The 20,330-nt window shown below is 39.2% G+C and overlaps 1 protein-coding gene across 2 annotated transcripts in view; it reads right to left on the bottom strand.

Moving 5' to 3' along the window:
- Positions 1–20,330, bottom strand: part of VAV3 (vav guanine nucleotide exchange factor 3) — a 338,168-nt gene that overhangs the window by 117,098 nt on the left and 200,740 nt on the right. For both annotated transcript variants that reach the window (XM_040626968.1, XM_008704211.2), the window contains exons 16-17: positions 7,322–7,423; positions 6,911–7,011 (exon numbers count right to left, since the gene is read on the bottom strand). In XM_040626968.1, the coding sequence (XP_040482902.1) occupies positions 6,911–7,011; positions 7,322–7,423 (203 nt within the window). The remainder of the gene's footprint in view (positions 1–6,910; positions 7,012–7,321; positions 7,424–20,330) is intronic.

The raw sequence follows: 20,330 nt of genomic DNA, 5'->3' as shown, positions 1-20,330 counted from the left end.
AAAGAGCGATTAAACAGAGAAGCAAATGGGGACCTGCTTCGGTTAAATATTAGAGCAGCTGAGGCTTGCATTCCCACTAAAGGAAAAGATGCATTAAACCAAAGTTGTCTGCTCCAGCAATATTTGCCTTCCAGGGCTACTTTCTTTGTTTAAGCTGAGAGGATGCAAAACAAGCTATATTGATCAATGTCAGGGTAAGAAGGTAACCAACAGGGTTTTAGCAGGGCAAAAACACAAATGTGGCCATAAGATTGCAGTTTCGGATTAGACCTTCACAGTGGTACGCAGTGAGAAAGCAATACCACTCTAGAATTACATCAGCTTTGCAGTGACTTGTTGAGAGAGGCTTATATAATGGAGTTCATACCTATTCATTATTAAGGTTGGAAAGTTTTGGCAGCACACTTCAGAGTCCACGTACGAGTTGATCATTGAGGTTGCCATGGTGAACATGAAGGAGTCAACTCAAGTTCAGTGAAAATGAGACAGTGAAATTGCCCGCTCTTTATATCCATGCAAATTCTCAAATGTTAAGACATAAACTAATCACCCAACCTTCAAATTTGTTTCTAAGTTGCATAGTTTGTCTTATATATTAAAAAAAACAAACCTTAAAGCACCTTTTTTTCATGCTTCAAATGCACTTAAGTTAATAATCTGTCATAGTCAAATATTAATATGAATGAATTACTTCATTCAGAAATGCACTGTATTTTTGCCAAGTAATTATTATTTCGAGGATGAATGAAGACTAGGTAAACTTAAGGGAGATAGAGCATGAAATATAAAAGGTTTCTAAATTCGGGGAAGACAACATCCACAGACCTAACTTCCACAAAAAGAAATGCTCAAGAGCTATTTCGCATGCTTAGTGGTTAGTATCTAGCCACATCCAACACTATTAAAGATTGTGTCTGGGCTAAGGTATTCCTACTTCGGGAAAAAGGAGTAACGACTTGAGGTTAAGCACCCTGACTTTGGACAAGGTATGAATACAAAAGATGAGGAACACATTCCCTACAGTGAAGGAGCATAGTCTCCTAGAGGCAATGAAGAGTGGCAGAGACAGTCATGCCCACCGAACAGTCCATGTACCCCACTACACTGTCCAGCTCCCCCATGTAATTAAGTTGAGGCCATTTAGTTTTAAACAATACCCTGTGATTTTTTAAAAAAAAATGTTATTCATTTCAGTCTAGGGGTTTTTAAGCCCAGCTACCCAAGAAGCCATGTGTTGAATTTACAGAGTCACAAGATGGAACCACCTTGGATCTCTAAGCCATTACTTAGAAGGGAGCTCCCTTGGAGGGCCATGGAACCCACAGCCATGGTGCGTGTATGAAAAATACGTGTTTATGTATTAAAACCAGTGGGATTTGAAGGGTTTTAGGGGTGTTTTTGTTACCTAATATTGGCAAATACATAAAACCTACAAGCAAACTAATTAGAGAACAATTTAATTCACACAACTGTTGGGAGGCCAAGGTGAGGGAAAATGATTGGCAAAGGGTTTGGAGAGGAAGTAAAGGAAGAGTAGATTTTGGAACTGTCAGGAGAAAAGGGAGTGTATTTCAAGGAGAGGAAATAGAGCCAAGCAAGAATTCTAAAAACGGGATTGACTCGATCAGGGAGTATATTTCCCCAGAAATTGAGGTATTTTGTCATCAGATGTTCTGTGAGCTAGTTTTCTTTCTTGCTACTTAATACCTAACCTAGGCTCCCCGGTCAAAAGCCTGATGGTTGATGCTCAGGGCATGAGCCTTTCCTTGCATAAGTACCAGAAAGGAACGCAAAGGGTCTTCGAAGTCTTCTCTCTTTCATTCTTAAAGTACCGGCCAGGGATTCAGATAAGGTTTTTATTTCACTTATCCTACATCCAGTCAGGCTCTGGTCTCTACAAGGGCAGAATCAAAACCTGTCTAATCTCCCACAGCCTCCTGCTTCTGTTCTAACACTACAGTGATCCTCAGAGCCCAGAAACCCTGGTGCTACACTTCTACTCATTCATCTATCCATCTGTTTGTCAGTCTGTCCACTCATTCATCCATCTACCATGGCTTCCCAGAGGTCAGAGCCTCAGTTAAATATGGTTCTTATCAGTGAGAGGCTACAGTGTAATTGAAGTTTGGACATTATACTGTAAGGAATGGAAGGTATAGGGAGCAGTAGAATCATACAATCAGAATTGATTTTAATAAAGATAATGTTGGAAAGCATATAGAAAGAGTATAATTAATAGCAAGAGTTCTAAGACTCTTGTAGTTGGCCAAACAAGTGACAATGAGTTGTTGTTTTTTTGTTTTTTTAATCTATAGCAATATCTTATCAGTGGATTCTAGAGAGCCTAGGAGGGGAACTAAGAACAACAGGTAAGTGAATGAAGGTGAGAGAGGTGGGTAAATCAAGGCTGACACCCGGGTTCAGGTGAGTGTATGGATGTTGGACCTTTAAGACAAGGAGTAGGTGGAGGAAGTTTGTGTTAGTGACTAATGAGGTTGGTTTTAGATACGTGAAATTTGAGATCACTGCAGGACACCTGGGAAGGGATATGTGAGAAGAAGATAGACATTTTGAATCCAAAGTTCAGGAGAAAAGCCTTACGTGGAACTGGTCACTTATCTACCTGAGTGTAGGTTATAGCTAATGGCAGGGAAATTAATCAGACATCCAAAGGATGGCATGGGGGATGTGGTAGGATGTGAAGGAGTGTGTCAAAGAAAATGGTTAACAGTGCCAAATGAAAGAGAAAGGTCAAGTTAGGTGAGGCCCGGAATGTGATGACCAGTGCATTTGGCAATTAGAAGGTAGAATGGAAGATTCTCTCACCTTCATTTAGCCCCTGGGTTACTGTGCCATTTTGTTCAACTAGTCCTTCTTCTCTGCCTGGATCAATGTTGTGAAAATGGCACACTCCACTTTCTGGAACTGCCTTCTACCCCAACTACCCAATGTTTATAATGTAACCTTTCCTGCTAGACACAGCTTTCTGGACCACAAGTAGACTCCTGACTCACTCTGAGCTGATCAGACTCTCTCTTCATTTCTGGAGAATATAGTTAGACTGTGTTAGGCAACAGAGCTACAGAGGTCTGTAAAGGTGAGGTCAATCTCAAGTCACCTATGATATAATTTTATGTGGGAACCTAGATTATGTAAGCATTTGAGTTTGCCTTAAATCAATACTATTCACTTGCTTTAAATTTAGCTGTTTACATTTAGCTGATCCCACCCCCCAAGTTCTCCTGAAATGATGTCACACTCTCCTCCAGAAAGAGCCCCAACCAAGTGAACTACGTCTCCAGCCCTTGATACGTTTTTGTCCTTCCTCCTGCCCTCCTCCCCTACATCCACACTTCCCTAAATGCTATAGCAGTCATGGGAAACTACACTCTGAACTACTGCAAGCAGTTCTTGCTGCATCCAGCAGTTCCTGGACTGTGGAGAACTGCAGCCAATGTTGGTTCTCTGCTGGGAAACACCCACAAAGTCTAGCTTGCCCATGTCCTCCAAACCCCGCCGGTTTTACCACACTCGCATCAGACCCACCACGCTCAAACTCACACTCTACCCACAGTTACTTCCCACAGCAGAAAAGGAAGGGCGGAGTTCAAGGACAAAGTGTCGTAACTCCTGACTTTTAGAGGGCATCTGTTTGGGAATGTGGGAGAGGACTGCTGACAGCTCTAACAGATTCCTCTTCGCTCAGGATAAGCAAGGCCCTTTACTCAGAAGGGCTGCCCAGCAAATCCTCATCTGGAGGCAAAACAGGGAAGCCTCCTGGGCAGGTTCTTACCACTTCGTACCACTAAGTAATGGCCTACAAGCATTCAATACCATCGGTCTCTTAAAATCTTGGGCAGGAAAGGACGGAAAGAGAGAGAATAAGACACAGATGCACAAAAGAGGAGAATGGAGGACAACATTGGATGCAAGGCAGAAAATCAAGAGAGCAAGAAAATTATGTTTAAAACTCCAAGAAGTAAATTTAGCCAGAGTTTTAAATTTTTTTTTCCTGCTTTATAGTGAATTCTGTAACAGAGTTTAGAGAATGATGGTACCTTTTAATAAATGATATCTGTGTAAGTAAGCGTTATCTATAATCTGCAGGGCATAACAGCTTTATTTTCATACTTTCATGACTCAGTTTCCTCATCTTAAAATAAGAGATCCTAGAACTGAGGGTGTCTAAATCTTCCAGCTCTGAGACATTCCACGGGGAAATGGTCAGGCACGGTCCCAGGGAGGCCTGAATTTCTCACATCACTTCAAAGCATTGAAACCTAAACATACTTGGTAGTTACTAATTTAATTAAATTCAAAAGTGTTTTTGCTTAAAAAAAAAATCTAGAAAATCCCTTTCTCAGAGAAAACCAAACACATGATTTTACTCCGGTTGTTTATGAGGTTTAGGCACTATGTGTTAAGACATCTCCATCGATCCTCACAGCTAGTTCACAGGACTGGAGGCAGAACTCGGGGGTTAAGAAAAAGGAGTTGGACTGCCTGGATTTGCATCTTTGTTCTATTAATTAAACAACTAAGGCAACTTACTTATTTTTCTGTGCCTCGGCTTCTCATACGTAAGACAAGAATAGCAGTAATTCCAACTTTAAAAGGTTCATACAGAACGGAGTTGAGAGCAGTAATATACTCAGAACAGTACCTGGCACTTTGTATTTAGTTAAAAAAATATAAACTTAAAGACTAGGTGTCATTATTATCCCTGTTTTGGAAGGGAAAAAACTAAAACTTATGAAGGTTAAGTAACTGGTTCCAACGTCACCCGGTAAGTAAGCTGTGGAGAGGGATTCAAACCAGACCTTGTGGCTTTCCTGCCATCACGCACAGTCTCCCAATCCAGAGTTACTCATCAAGGGCTGGAGGACACTGGGACGAAGACTTAGACAGGAAATGAACTGCTTTTTTTTATCTGCCTGACCAGGAATTCCAACTGTTTCCTATTGCTTTTTTTCCCAACGAAAAGTTAAAAATGTAAAGTCCTTTAGCATCGTGCATTTATATCACTTCGAAGTTTGGTGCTATTTCTTCTATCCACACTTGCTCCATATCATAAAAACAATAGCAAAAATACAGATTAAGCCCGTAACTTCCAAAAAAAAACAAAACCCAACTCCCCCCCCCAAAAAAGCAAAAACAAAAATAGACTTCTCATCATAGCACCTTAGATTAAAACACTGAATTTTTACTGTGCCCAGGCCCTGTGCTAAGCATCAATATTGTTTCATTTGATCCTCATGATAATCCTCTAATTTCCATTTTACGGAAGAATAAATGAAACCTTAGAATGCTTAAGTAACAGCCCCACACTCGCACAGCTAGCACAGGACAGAGGGAGATTTTCCACCATTTCTGCCTGACTCTCAACTACTCTCCTGCACTCGTCCAGCAGGATGCAAGAACCATGTCGACTATGGGATCACTTCACATTCCTCGCAGACTGAAACTCCTAAGACAGGGCTGGGGGGGAGCGGTTATAAAAATACATTAGCCTCCCATGAACACCTAACATGGTAACTGTCCTCAAAGAGATTAAAGGATGGGGCAAATAAAGACAGAACAACCAAAATTTAAGTAATAAGCTGTATCAGGTGGACAAGTGAAGAACAATAATAATAACATACAACATTTCTATTTTACAACTTTGTCAACTGTCTCTGACCTTCAGAAACCTTGGTGGGTGCTAATCTTGTCTCCTTGTCTTAGCAGACTTGGAGTCAATTGCGTGAACACACTGACTCCATCAGAAAACGGGAAGCACTGCCCTGAGGACCGTACGAGTTTGTGCAGGAAGGACCTGGCAGAGGGCCAAGGGCAGGTGCTCAACCAACCCGGGATACTTCTCCTTGTGGCTGCCCATGCCTGGCATGGAGAGCTCACGGCTCAGGGGAACCATAAAAACCATCTACCGAAGGAGCAGAGTGAGAGGAATGTGCTGTGATCCCAGTCCTCTAATGGGATTCACACCTTTTCTACAACTGCCCATTTTCTGAACTCAGCTCTGAAATGAGCTATTATTCTCTGTTTCACTCTTCTTCATATTATCCAAAATAATTCAATGTCCACCTTTTCCTTTGGCAAAATCAAAGGTGGACATGGCTACCTTTTGAACTCAAGCTGTTAAAGATCCCTTTCGTCTGTTCAAAAAGTTTTACTGATTTTGAAAGGTCTTATTGATAAAACACAAGCGAAACTCAGGGGAAAAGGACAAAGAGAAAGAAGAAGAAAGAGAAAGTATAAAGAGGCCAGAAAAGAAAGAGAAGGAAGAGAGCCCAAGAGGAGCAGAGAGAGGCAAAAGGCTATTGAATGCATAATTGCCAACAGTCTTAGCAACTGGCTCATGTAGCAGTCATGGAGCATTATTTTTAAAAACCAAGGGGAAAATATTTACATAAAATCCAAAGAATATATGCTATCTGTTAAATGCTGCAAAATGACAATGTATTCAATTCATTAATTCATGAATTAGTCTGTGTGATGTTTACTTCTGGCATCATTAGCATTTCTGAGCTGAATATTTAAGAGAACAAGGGAAAAATTCAAGGACTAAAGATAGAAGTGAAAAATTATTTTCTTTTTTTTTTTCAGTTTTGTTTGTCTTTCTCCATTTGTGTGCTTTGGCTATATTTGTGCAGCGTTAGTGAGACTCAGGGGCTGGGCTGAATGAAACGGGTGGCACGGAACCTTCCAAGCCCCCCTGGAAGGCCTCTGCCTCCCATGTACCTATAAAAGTCACAGGAATTTCGAACAATTTTTCAATTGTCCTTATAAATGATAGTTTCAAAAGCAGATATGTCACAATAAACACATATTAAGAGTAAATTAGCCCTTAATGATGTTTATCAAGTTTTACGTCCTAATTAAAAGCAGAATCACAAGAAACATGACTTACCAGCAGAATTAAGTCTGCCACAATTGTCTACTCTTCCCAAACATTCCTTGTGTGCTCTCGCGCCACACTTAAAACATAAATAGCCTTGATAAAATGTTCCTCTGGAAGGTAAAATTAGAGAGTGATATGTTAAAAGGTGCTAAATGCTGCCTCGTTGAAGTCAGGAGTGCGAGAAAGAAAACAAGGGAACACGGTGCTCTGCAAAATCATCTTAGCGGAGGGAGACAGTCTCTTGGGGTTCGGAAGGAAGCGTCCGTCCAGGTACAAGGCTGAGGAAAGATCTGTTGGCTCCAAACTCTTAAGGCCATTTCCCCACTTCAGAACATTTTGTCTGGGATATTAGAAAAGTCTGAAACACTGAGCAATTATACCGGCTCCTTGAAGCTGAGGAACGGGACCCAGAAAGCCTACCTCAGGAGCATCAGGCAGACTTTGCAGGAGGTCACCCGATTGAAGGTGTGCATCTTGAACTCATGGAAATTGGAGTCTGCGTAGTCTGGCCTTATGTTCGATCTATAAAAAGGAAAAAAAAAAAAGTAGCTTCCTAAAGAAAGTTTCACGACAGAATGGCAGTCTAGTCATCTAAAACCTAAACTCATCAGCATTACATTGGGTAGAGTTCTGATTCAAGCAAAAAGGCTATTAAATGTGCCATGTTTTCTAAGCCAAAAGTAGGCTTTGCATTAAAATATGCACCAAACTCTGGTTGCGTGCAAAGCAGCAACATGGAAGGATCTAAGCGAACTAACCGTCCTCAGAATTGAGGGTTCCCAGGGAACTTTACAGAATGGCCACAGAGGTCAACCTGCTGGGGAAAAACACAAAAACCTGCTGGATATTCATGCTGGGGGATAGTTGGTCTAGCCACACCACTGAAATATGAACTAGAGGGGGAGGGCGGGAGGGAGGGCAGGAGGGCGCTTCATTCCCACAGAGGCCATCTCTAAATAGGCATGTGGATAACGCAACGATCTGTAAGTGAATCAGGTAATTTTATAAAAAGTTTTGAAGCAAAACATCAGTCTGATCATCAAAAACTTCCTCCTTAACAATTTGCTTTCCTTGTAATCCAAATAAAAAATCATCAAAACTGTTATGTTTTAGATTTTATTTTTATTACCTGCATATGCAAAAGAACATATGAAGCATCCCGCAAACTACCATAACTAACGTAAGATAAATAAATAAATAAATAACACAACCAAAGTAACTTTGCACCAATGCTCGTTACTCTGTTTAACCTTCACACCAATCCTAACGACTCAGCATGAATCATATCGGTAATTTACAAACAAGGAAACTGAGGCTAACACTAAAGTAAGGGAAATGGCAGAATTGGGCACTCCAATCCAGGTCCGTTCTGTTGGCCCCTGAAGCTTTAGTGCAAGGAGGGGATTCGATAGTATTCACCTTAATATAATTAGATTGTTGGAAACAGTCAATTTAGCCATTTCCAGAGGAGTTTTTATATTAGTCATTATTTATGTCACAGAAGAAAGCAGAATACTTAGGAAAAGACTAAAAAAACATATAAATCAGACGTATACCGAGAAAGCTAAGATGATGCTCTCCGACACGTTACAAGCAATTTGAGAGAGTGCAGGCAAAGTTTGAGATACTGATGAGCTAGGATTTCCCCTTTTATAGAATACGGCAACTCTCAACCACACAGAGCCTTGGTGTAATGAAGCATAACGCAGGCGGGTGACCAGGCATCAATCTCCGAGGTACCAGGAGAAGCCTTATGAAAAAACATTCGCAAAGGCAACTGGAGTAGCAGGCAGTGATGCAGAAGTGTCAGAGAGGTCAGCCTTCCAATCCATCTGCTGAATATGAGCATGCTAAAAATGAAATCAAATATTAGTGCCATCTGGGATTTCTCTGCTCCATGCTTCTGGTGACCTCACTTTTTAGGAAAATGTTCTGCTGCATGCTGAAAAGCATGGCCTTTCCATAGCAGTATTTTTGTGTTCCTGATTAAAAATTATAGTTCTTCATGAATAGAGAAGTAGAGAAAAGATAAGGCTCTAAAAGCAAAACTCTCTTTGCAAGATTCTGGAGTCCATAAAGCCATGCATTGGAAAGAGCATCAAACTCTATTTCCTTAGCCAGGAAGGCCGGGTGTTCATTTCTCTCTGAACATCAAGGTGATACAGTCACCCATGGGTTGTCAAATAACAGCTTCAGTCCTGGGAACTTGAGGAATTCATCAGCCTGGAGTTGAAGACCAAGAGTAGGTCTCCTTCAGCAATGTAAATGGGTCCCAAACAAGTAAGAATTTAGTTCATTTTAGAAGCTTGCCGGGGACAGAGGTGGAACACCCTTCTCTCAGGGTCAACTTAAGTGACAGCCAGTCTTTCGACCATCAGTTACTTTCCCCAACCAACTAGGAGTAAGCTGACTTTTTAGAAGACAAAAGGCTGAGAGGAGAATCACACTAAGGAGGTTTAAAAAAAAAAAAAAAAGGACAACATAGAAAAAAAATTCTGAAAATATTGTTAACCATTGTTGCCATAAGTGAAATGAGACTCAAAATGTAGAGTAGAATGGTAGGGAAGAAACGTTGGAATAAAAAACAAAAAACAAAACAAAAAACCCTATAACTGCATATTATTTTTTAAATTTAAAATTAAACCCTAAAGAATAAAAGTTACTTCTATGACCCTGGAACTGCACCTGGGGCACTACAGAATACAAAAGTACAGTCAAGGGCAGGAATCTGAAATTAGAGCACCTAGATTTACATCCTAACTTGCAGGTCACTAACAGCGTGACCCTGGGCGAGTTCGTAAGTATAAGACAGGAATACTCATAAAATCAAATTCATAAAGTGAGGTAACGTACGTAAAGTGCTTAGGACTCTGCCTAGCCCAGAGTTATGGTCAGTAAGCACTGGCTACCATTTACGAATTGCTGATTCCAGATCCATAAAATAATGATATAATCAGAATAGTGCTTTATGAGTTGTAAGAATCTCTTGGTAGTTTTGGGACCTAGTCCCCAGAGGATTCCCACTCTCCTGAGAATTTCATGCAGGAAGCCTGTTACATGCTCAGTGTCCTCTGGACCAGGAGTCCACAGATAATGATGGAAGCATGATAAGAAACAGGGGTGCCCAGGAGAATATGTGTGCATAAAAGTCCAGGGAATTCGATGAAATCATATCAAGTGCCAAATGAAAAGAGGTGTCAACACACATGGATTACAGGCTGTGGGGAGGCAAAAACTGAAGGCAGTAAGTTGGCCAAATGGGAAGAGTTAGAAAGGTAGATTGGAATAGAAAAATATGGAGGAATATCAGAGTTATAGGTGGGCAACACAGAGACAAAAATAATCAAAAGTGGCATTTATTGCACACTTGCGATGCACTAAGCACATTAATAGGCTCTTCATATATTTTTTCACATTTACTTCTCACAACAAACCTAGAAGACAGAGTCATTCATTTCATATTAAGTACCTACCATATACACAGATCCTAAGGCCTGAACAGCAGGAAGGATCCCTCAGCCAGAGCCCAATGAGTAAAATGGAGAGATGAAAGAGATGAGGTAGGAGAGGCTGGCAGGGGCCAAGGAAAGGGGTGAGACCTTACACGGGGATTAATATCACATTTCGTTGACACACACACACACAAAAATCTCTGTGGCCACTAGAGAGAGCATTCCTTTAGTGAAGCAAGAGTGAATACTGCAAGACCATATGGGACTGGGTTATCTATAGATGAGAACTGAGGGTCAAATATAGGTTAGCTCACTTGCTCAGTCACGCAGCTCTACCCAGAGGATTCCATTTAAGGAACCTATTTTGATATATGACAGTTTACTTGTGAGAACTTGAATGGAATCTTGTAGCTTTCTCAGGAAAATGTTCCCATTTCTTTTGCTCCATATAGGGCCCATTAGTAATACAATTAATCAATCAAATATTTACAAGGCAAAGTATGTTAATGCTCTTACACCTCCTTTTCACTTTACACATTCTGATTCCTGCCTCTTCTCACCTGGTTTCATGGTTGGCACTAAACTGAGGACCACGTGCCTCCCCTTAGCCTGGGTCCCTTCTCCATTCTCTGGATCTGCATTCCCAGGGCCTCCACAGGCGTCTCAAACACAGCACATACAAAACTCAGCTCCATACCTTTCCTAACATATTGGACTCTAACCAAATTCTGATTTCAGTCCATCAACATTCACTCTATCTTCTAGCCTGGAAACTTGAGAGGTGCAATGAATTCTTCCCTCTCCCTCATACCTTCTACATATTCATTTTCCCTTAACCCCTTCTCTGTGCCAATTTCTCCTTCCCAGAAACCACATCGAGTTTCTGTTGATGTAACCTTAAAAATACCTCCTCAAAAATTCAGGTTCCATTCTCTTTCCTTATGACCTAATTCAAGCCCTCAGTGCCTCTCAACTAAATTCTTACAATGACCTTCTTAATAATGCCATCTTCTACTTTCTCTCCCTATGTAGGGCCATCTTCCGTACTATTCCCAGAATTACCTTCAAAAAATAAAAATAGGTCACTCCCTCCCTTGAAGACTTCTGCTGGTTCCTGCTGCCTACAGGGATAAAGCTAAAACTTCCAGCAAGGACATACAAAGTGTTTTCAGTTCTAGCATGCCCCTTGCATTCCTCTTCTTTCCAAACACTCATAAGCCATAGGTATACACGAGAGGTACACAGACCTTGTCACATTTCCTAAACTTATTCTTCTCGCCCATAACTCTGCACTTTTGTGGCCCAACCCCTCTGCCTAAAATGTTTCCCTTGGCCTGTAGCTGCTCACTTGCCTGGTCCCTCATTTTGGACCAGATAAAAATGTGACTCTTCGGATAAGATCTTCTGGGAGTCCACATGATAAAGATAATGATTATCATTCCATCTGGGTTCCCGAAGTACTTCTCTAGCCCTCTCGGGTAGTACTACACGTTGTAGTAGAACCACTTATGATCTGCTTCCCACTACCAGAAAGCTAGCTCTGTGCTGTTCATGTTTATATTGTCAGGGCTTACGGCAGTGTCTCACATTTAATATATAACATCGTTGAATAAATAAGCAAAAGCCACCAGCTATATTTTAAGTATCCGCTACTTAAAGGGAAAAGAGCTAAAGGAAAAAAGAAAAAGAACAGTTACTACCCCTAGAAAATCATCCATTGAGTTAAAGAAACAAAAGCTCACACCCATGAAACACCCACAAAATATGATTAAAGACAAAAGAAATAAAACGATCAATCGGTGGCTACATGGGAGCAAGTGAGAACAAGGGGTGTTTGGTAGATGAAGGAAAAGGGGAAAGTGATTCGAGTTTGGGGGGAAAAGAGAATGAAAGGTCTGAAATGAGTATAGGGGTTCACAGATAGTGGATACGGCAGGTTTTCTACAGCACCATCTGTGACACCATCATGGTTAAATTTACGTGTCAACTTGACTGGCCCTGGGATGCCCTGATTTTGGTCAAACACTTTTCCAGGTGTTAACATTTAACATTTAAAATGGGAGACTATTATCTTCAAGGCAGTTACATCATGCCTCTTTTTAAATAAGATTTTTAAATACACATAACAATTTATCACATTAATAACCAAAAAAAGCATTGGGTCATCTCAACAGATGCCAAAAAAGATATTTAATAAAATGTAGCATGTGCTTCTGATAAAATTCTAAATAAACCAGATGTTGATTATCAAGCTAAAGAGTATCGAGCTAAAGACAACAGAAAAACATACTTAATTTTAAACACTATCACTATCCTATTGAAGTTAAGGAAAGTTTGCAGAAGTCAATTATACTATTCAGCATTGTTCTGGAAGATCTGATCAATGTAATAGGACAAAAATAAATGTAAGAGAGAACGTAAAAAAAAAAAAAGCATACAGAATTATCCTTTGGAGATGACATTGTTGGGACAACTGGGAAAAAACAAAAGAAGAAACTCAACTAATGAAACTAGTAAGAAGAAAAGACATATCGGGTGGTGTCTGGAAAAACAGATCTCTAAGCTCCCAACGTTCTCCAGTGGTGAAATGCAGGAACACGTGGGTAGTATTTTCACCCAGCAACATTCCTTGAGACTCAAAGTTCAAGGATTTTCACAGGTTGGTTACAGAGGCACCATCATGATCAGCCACAATCATTAAAAACTCCCAGAAGGAAAGTAGACGCTCACCATAAATCACGTGGTTAAAAAAAAAAAAGTCTCGGTAGGCTGGCACAATGAAATTCAGTCCCGTTGGCACACCAAATGACCTTACCACTTGGCACCAGAGGGGACATTTCAAAGCCGAATTTCCCAGACGCCAGCCAAGGGACAACCCTGTAAGCAGGTCCTTTTAAAGACAGCAAACCCAAACCCACCAAGTTGACTCTTTCCTGCACCAAAATGTCTAAGAAAATTCCTAGCATGAAATGTTCAGGTTCTATATGAATAAAATTTAAAAATTAATGGAGAAAAATCAAAAGTATTCAAATAAATAAAAGCTACATATCCAAACTGCTGAATAAGTTTGCATATTTTATTATAAATACACAATCTCTCAGGTTAATTTATAAAGTCAAAACAATTCCTTTGCCCCAAACCAACACACATTAACACGCACGCGCGCGCGCGCACACACACACACACACACACACACATATTTTTTTTTTTTGAGAAATCATTATAAAATTCAACTGGGTGAATGAATGTGTAAGGATAATTGGGAAAAATTGTAAAATGAAGACAAATTATTGTAGGGAGTATGTAGGAAGTAATCATAATCCAAGAGATACGAAAATGTTTTTTAAAGGTACATTATTAAACCTGTATGGCACTGACAAGACAGAAAGATCAATAACAGAGAAGATAAAGTCGTGCAGGGGACCAGGCATGAGCACAAACGTGGTATGTGATTTTTGTGACAGTTTGTCCACTTATTTATTTACCTGCTCAAAAATTTAAAAACTTGTCAAATACATAATATGTGCTAGGCAGTGGGGTACGATAAGGTTTCTGTTGTTTGGTGCTGATGGGGAACAAACATCTAAATAATTCCATAAACTATGAAATTACAGGTGTGTCAAAGATAGCGTTAGGAAAACTTACAACTTGGAATGTGACCTTGTGAACAGATTAAGGCTTTCCTTCAGAAACAATGCTTGCATTCAGATCTAAAGATAATCAGGAATTCAGCAGGTGAAAGAATGTTCCACACGAAGGAAAAAAAGAAACAAATTATAAATGTATTTCAGAAAATGCATTCCTAGCTTTTTGAAAAGGTTAAGGAAATTACATTATTATCACCTATTTTATAAGGATACAGAGCTGAAAGATTGATATTATCAATTTGACAAATATGTATTACATGCCTAGGATGTGCCATGAACACAGCGAACAATGAGGAATACAATGGACAGAACTTCTGCCCTCATGCAGCTTATTTCTGCACATAAATATAAAATTTAGATAGAAACCTGAAATATGTTATAAGAAAACAAAAACACTTGAAGAAAATATTGATGACTATGTAATCTTTAAATGTAAAAAATAAAGATGGCTGGATTTATTTATTTTTAAAAACCCAAAATTTTCCTTGAATCAAAAAAAATTTTTAAAAACCCAGAAAGTAGGAAAATATCTGTAATACGTATGATAGAGGATTAATGTCCTTGCAATACGTAAATGCTCTTGAAAATCTGTAAGAAAAAAATGGAGACCCCAATGGAAAAATTAGCAAAGAAATCAACAGGGTTATTTATTAAAAAAAGAAAGAAAACAATCAATAAACACAGAAAGCATGCTGAAGTTACTGATAACCAAAAGAAATGCAAATTTAAATAAGATATTTCACATATCAAACTGGCAAAAAAGAGATCGAAGAAAACAGATAACACCTAGTATGGATGAAGCTACAGATATATCCCAAAGTCTAACCCAAAAGCTTTACTAATTCTTTGACATAAAATTCTACTTATTAGAAATAATCGTGAAGGTTCATCACAACATTTTTTTTTTAAGGTTTTATTTATTTGACAGAGAGAGACACAGCAAGAGAGGGAACACAAGCAGGGGGAGTGGGAGAGGGAGAAGCAGGCTTCCCGCTGAGCAGGGAGCCCGATGCGGGGCTCGATCCCAGGACCCTGGGATCATAACCTGAGTTGAAGGCAGAAGCTTAACGACTGAGCCACCCAGGCGCCCCCATTGCAACATTTTTAATAATTAAAAATTGGAACTGATTTAATTAAAGAAAATAGGAAACAGAGAAGTTACAGCACATCTAAACAACGGAATACCATACAACAATTCGAAATGAAAGAGGGAACATATATATTAGCCAAGAAAGATATCTGCAATATATTATAGGAAAATAAGCTGTTACTAAACTGTATCCATAACTGTGATGAACGTAACACATAACTACTTGCTAACATACATATGTGAAAATGAGAACAATAGGTAAAGGCATTATGCATGTTTTTTTTAATTTTATAGTTATCTGTGTTTTCCAAAGTTCTCCATTATTCAATGTATTCCTTACATCTCCTCCTTTTCGAGGTGAAAAGAACAAGAATAACCACAACAAGATGCACAAGCAACCTGACTAGAGTACACAGATAATATGTCACTGAACAGGATCTGAGGCAAAGATGCGTCTCAAAGCCTCTGCTCTTAATCACTAGGCTAAAAATATCAAAGGCAATTAAAAAGCAAAGACAAACAGAATTAAGTGTTTGCAACATATGTGAAAATATTCTTGGTATAAAAGGAGCTATTACAAACCAGTGATAGTACAATGATAAATCTGACCCACAGAAAACTTGGCAAAGAATACGACCAAGAAATTGATAAAGAAAAACAACTGACTGAGAAGCCTGTAATCAACTATTCAGCCTCATCAGTAAATGGAGAGAGATGGGTGCTGCAGAACATCAAGGCTACAACACACACCATGTTTGGAAATAGTCATTCCTGGGCGCTAATAGCTTTGTTCTTCCCTTCCCAATCACCGCCCGCCCCTACAGATATGATCTTCGCGAGGCTGCGTTTCGTCTGAGAACCGACAGAGCTCATCATCTGTAAGTATTTCCCTAAATGGAAGCACACAGATTGTTAGTACTTCAAAATGGCAGCCTAGCCCCAAGGACAAAAGCGTGGTGCTACAGCAGGAATTGAATTTTCTGGAAGAGGCAAGATGTTGCCCCATGCAGACAGAGTGAGCAGCAGTTGTAGGCCCAAGGAAAGCTAGCTCAGCTATACTGCATTTGCTCCTGTTCTTTCTGCTAGCAGTAAGATCTTCTATCCTTGACTAATAAAATAGGATGCCACCCAAACTTCTCGAGTGTGGGGGTGGCATGTATCTTTTTCCTTGTCAATATATCACCCACTAGGAAACCTTGGCTTTCAAAAAATGAAAATCAGAACATTTTGTTTATAATAGTTCATGACTGTAAGTAAATTGACTGTCCAGTGATAAGGTATTGGGCAAATATATTGTGGTAAGTCCATATAATGGAGGAATAATCAGCCATTTAATCATATTAAAGAAGAGGTTTTACAAGAAAACAGTAGTATGAAGTTTTACTATAAACAATACATCCATATGTATATATGCGTGTGTATCTGTTACTATAGAGGATATAACATATACAAGAAAGGAGAAATTAGGACCATTATAGAGTCTCACAGTGTGTAATGTTCCCTCATTATACTTGTAATAATATCATTTTTTACATTTATTTGCATGAGTATTTCATTAATATTTCTTTTCCCCCAAAATACTATAAGTTCCATGAGGCCAGGGCTGTGTCGATTGTACTTAGCTCTGTATCCCTAGCATGATGCATGGTGCCTGGCATAAACAGGCATTCGACCAATGTGCTGAAGTTTAACAGACTGTCACGATAAGATCGAAGATAGAAGAGTAAAATGAAGTTCGTGTGCAAAATATATCCCAAACCCAACTGACTGTTAAACATAGGTTACAAATTGAGTGCTAAATTTCCCAGAAACCAAAGCAAAGAGGAAAAGAGGATAGCTTCTAAGATAATTGTACAAATGTTCCTGGCACTACAGTGTAGGAAAAATCACACTGATCAGGCTCTTATCACACTGATAAAAGGGGCACAGAGTGTGATATGTAGCCAATGTGTTCAACAACATCCTTATAAATACAAATGTGCACCTGCCCTTTCTACCTCTTCTTCATGTGAGCCCAGGACATCAAGCTAAAGTACTATTCAGCAAAAGCAATTCTATGGGGGCCCTTTCGGGACCTGTTCCATCTACACATCATCACTTAAAACAACCTTCATGTCCCCTAAAGCCAGATACCAAGCTTTGGCTAGTCAAATACCTTTCAAGTTTAAGAATAATCCCAAATATATGAAAATTATCTGTAGATAAGATAAACATTTGTGTCAAGTCCTCAAGTACTAGATCCAGAGGTCCTTTTAATTTAGAAGAAATTTCCAAAACAAATAAAAGGCAATTATTATCTCAATTGATATTAGCTTATATAACTCCTTTCTCCACGAGGACTAAAGATATGTCAGAAAAATACACAAATCATACAGATCTAAAGTTCAAAACAGACCTAGAGTTGTATGAAATAGAAACCCCATGCCCCACTCAGTGCCCAACATGCAGGACAGATCACTGAGGCAGCTGGAAAATGGATCTAATTTAGTAAAGTATTTTGTAAACTCTGAGATTTACCAATTAACTAAACATTTGAAAATATCAGAATAGCATATCTAGGTTGTTTTTGTAATGTCTCATGTGCTTCTGAATTCTCCAGTTCTAAAAAAGCATACTTAAGCCAAGTAGTCTTAGCCCCAAATCAAAATATGATCTATCATTTTATTCCCCCAATGTAGGCTCTCCTACAAGATTCAACTTTGAGAGCTTCATTAAATGGTGGGTTTTTCCTTTCTTTTGTTATCATGAAAAATTTTAGAATATCCTATATTGTGAAATTAAATCCACCAAATAGCTAAGTACAAAGAACCTGAGTCACATAATCTTTCTGTAAACAATCCTAAATCATTACTTGTTTTTTCGTAATTTGTTCCCTCAACACCCGCAGCACACTAATTACACTGCTGGCTATTGGAAAGGGCAGTAAGATGAACAACAAACAGGTCCTCCAAAAACCAAGTTAAAAAAACAGAGTTCACAAGGGACACCTTCACCTGTTCCTAAGGGTTCATAAACGGAATGAAAACAGAAAAGAGATTTATAAATCACATCCAAATCTTACTCTTTATATTCCAAATCACGTACGGCCCTTTATCTAGGGAAATGAATAAATAGTTTCAAAATATCAATAAAAATAAGATAATGTTTGGCTCTGAAAAATAGTATTTTCTTATCTATTATATATTGCACTTCTTTATTTCATTCAACGTTGACTCTATAGTAATTTTAAATATACATCCATCACTGAATTTCTGTGACATTTCAAGGAAATTATTGAATAAAATGTAAAGTCAGTGAAATCTATAACACATTTAAAGTGGAAAAAATGCCAGACTACAAGCAATTTGGGTCTTTGTTACAAGCTTCATGTATGGCTTTTGGCACATAACATATCTTTCTATTTTTAGTCTCCTTGCTAATCAAAGAATTACATCTGTCATCCCTGCTATAGAAGGCCATGGTTCAGGAGCGGGAGAAGGAAGGAGGATCACCCTTTGTTGGTACCTGTTCTGTCACTCAGATTTGTCCTGAAAATAAAATGAAAACACATCTATGTACATCTTATTAAATTTTATTAAATGAAAAGCATTATACAAATGCTAGATGATACATCTACTCTTACTATTATCCTTGTCATAAGTGACAACATGTGATAGAAAACCCAGAGGCGTCATAAAGGGAGAACAAAATAATGACCCACTCATCACCTTATCCTGAATCAATGGGAATAAATTTCATAAGCATATTAAAATGTATTCATTTAGTCATACATTCAACAAATTGAGGACCTATTGTACTCCAGTTGCTTTCTAACACTGGGAATAGAACAGTGAGTTTATCTACTCCAGCAATCACAGATCTCCAGTGAATCTGGATTATCTTGCTTTACTTCAATTCTCCCATTAAAATATGTGATGTATCCTCTTGATACTGAGAGGGTGAGAAAGGTAAAGAGAGAGGGGCAGGCCGGCTGACATTCAGGACCGAACAGCAAGACACGTCCCACTGTTAGCTACTCCATGTAAGGGACAGGGTCTAGAGAATCTGGACTTTCTCCTTCTCTGGTCCACTAAATCTGCACCCTAAACTCAAACACTGAAGATGACATGAATTAGGAATGCTGAGCTGGCATGGTGAATTTAAGTTCTTGTAGCACATTTTAAATTGGGTCTGATAATATGAAGTTTGCTGTTGAATTCATGTGTTTTATAAGCATGTAGAGATGGAGAGAATACTGCTACAACACGATATTAGGGAACAAAAGAAGAAATCTGGAAGGTAATCTGGCATGCCTCATAAGGATTTCCTCTTCAAATCTGTGATGATTGTATATGAAAAAACGTTTTTTAATCAACATCTTATCCTTTTCATTTCAAGTCTCGGTTTTATACTAGACTCCATGCAGAAGTATAAATTGAGCAGGACTTCAGCATAAACTTTGCACGAATTGAAGCTACTATCATTTAACAAAACCAAAACCTGCTCCCCAAAAGAGGCAAGTACTTTAAAGCATTATATATACTTGTTAAAGGGAAAGGCATATTCGTTATTCACATCACCATGACAAAATACACAACTAATAAAGGTTTTTAAAGTGGTTTGGAATATTCTAGGCCCTGTGAAACTTATGCTTCATGAAGACGTCTGTGCTCTTACAAGCTTGCCATAAAGTGAAGAGACGAGACTCACACGTGGACAATTTGTGCAGGAGGGAAGAACTTGCACAGGGCTTGGAGAACCACGTGAAAGCAGTCACAGAATAGCTTCAGGAGCAAAACACAACAACCGGAAATGCGAAGACAGGTGGCTACCCAGAGTCCCCATTCCAGAGAAGATACAACAAAATCTTTGATTAAAGTAGGAGAGAAGCGAGGAGCATTCAAAGGTATAAACTGCGTGGAGCAATGATTTATTCAGGTGAACAGCTTGAGAGTTGATGCCCTGAATTCTAGGGTGGACAAGAGAACCATGGATGGGTTCGTGCTTAAAGACCAAATTTAGGCACAAGAATTGCATCAGGGCACACAGAAACAGAAAGGTAACAAAAATGGTATAGGTCTGGGTGGGGGTGGGGGAGTGTACGTTCAGCAGAATAATTAAAGAAGGATGATTGGTCTCAAAATATGGGCTCCTGCCGTATGTCTGTCCTAGTATTAAAGAACTTCCTGGAGCAGGTCAGGGGCTGCTAAGGCTGACAAATGAGAGCCACATGGCCAGTGACTGTTGCCAAGGTCTAGAAC

This window comes from Ursus maritimus, unplaced genomic scaffold (genome assembly GCF_017311325.1).
Source record: "Ursus maritimus isolate PB19 unplaced genomic scaffold, ASM1731132v1 scaffold_12, whole genome shotgun sequence".
Lineage (NCBI taxonomy): Eukaryota > Metazoa > Chordata > Mammalia > Carnivora > Ursidae > Ursus > Ursus maritimus.
The sequence above is the reverse complement of the archived record's forward strand: the minus strand, read 5'-3'. Positions and strand labels throughout refer to the sequence as shown.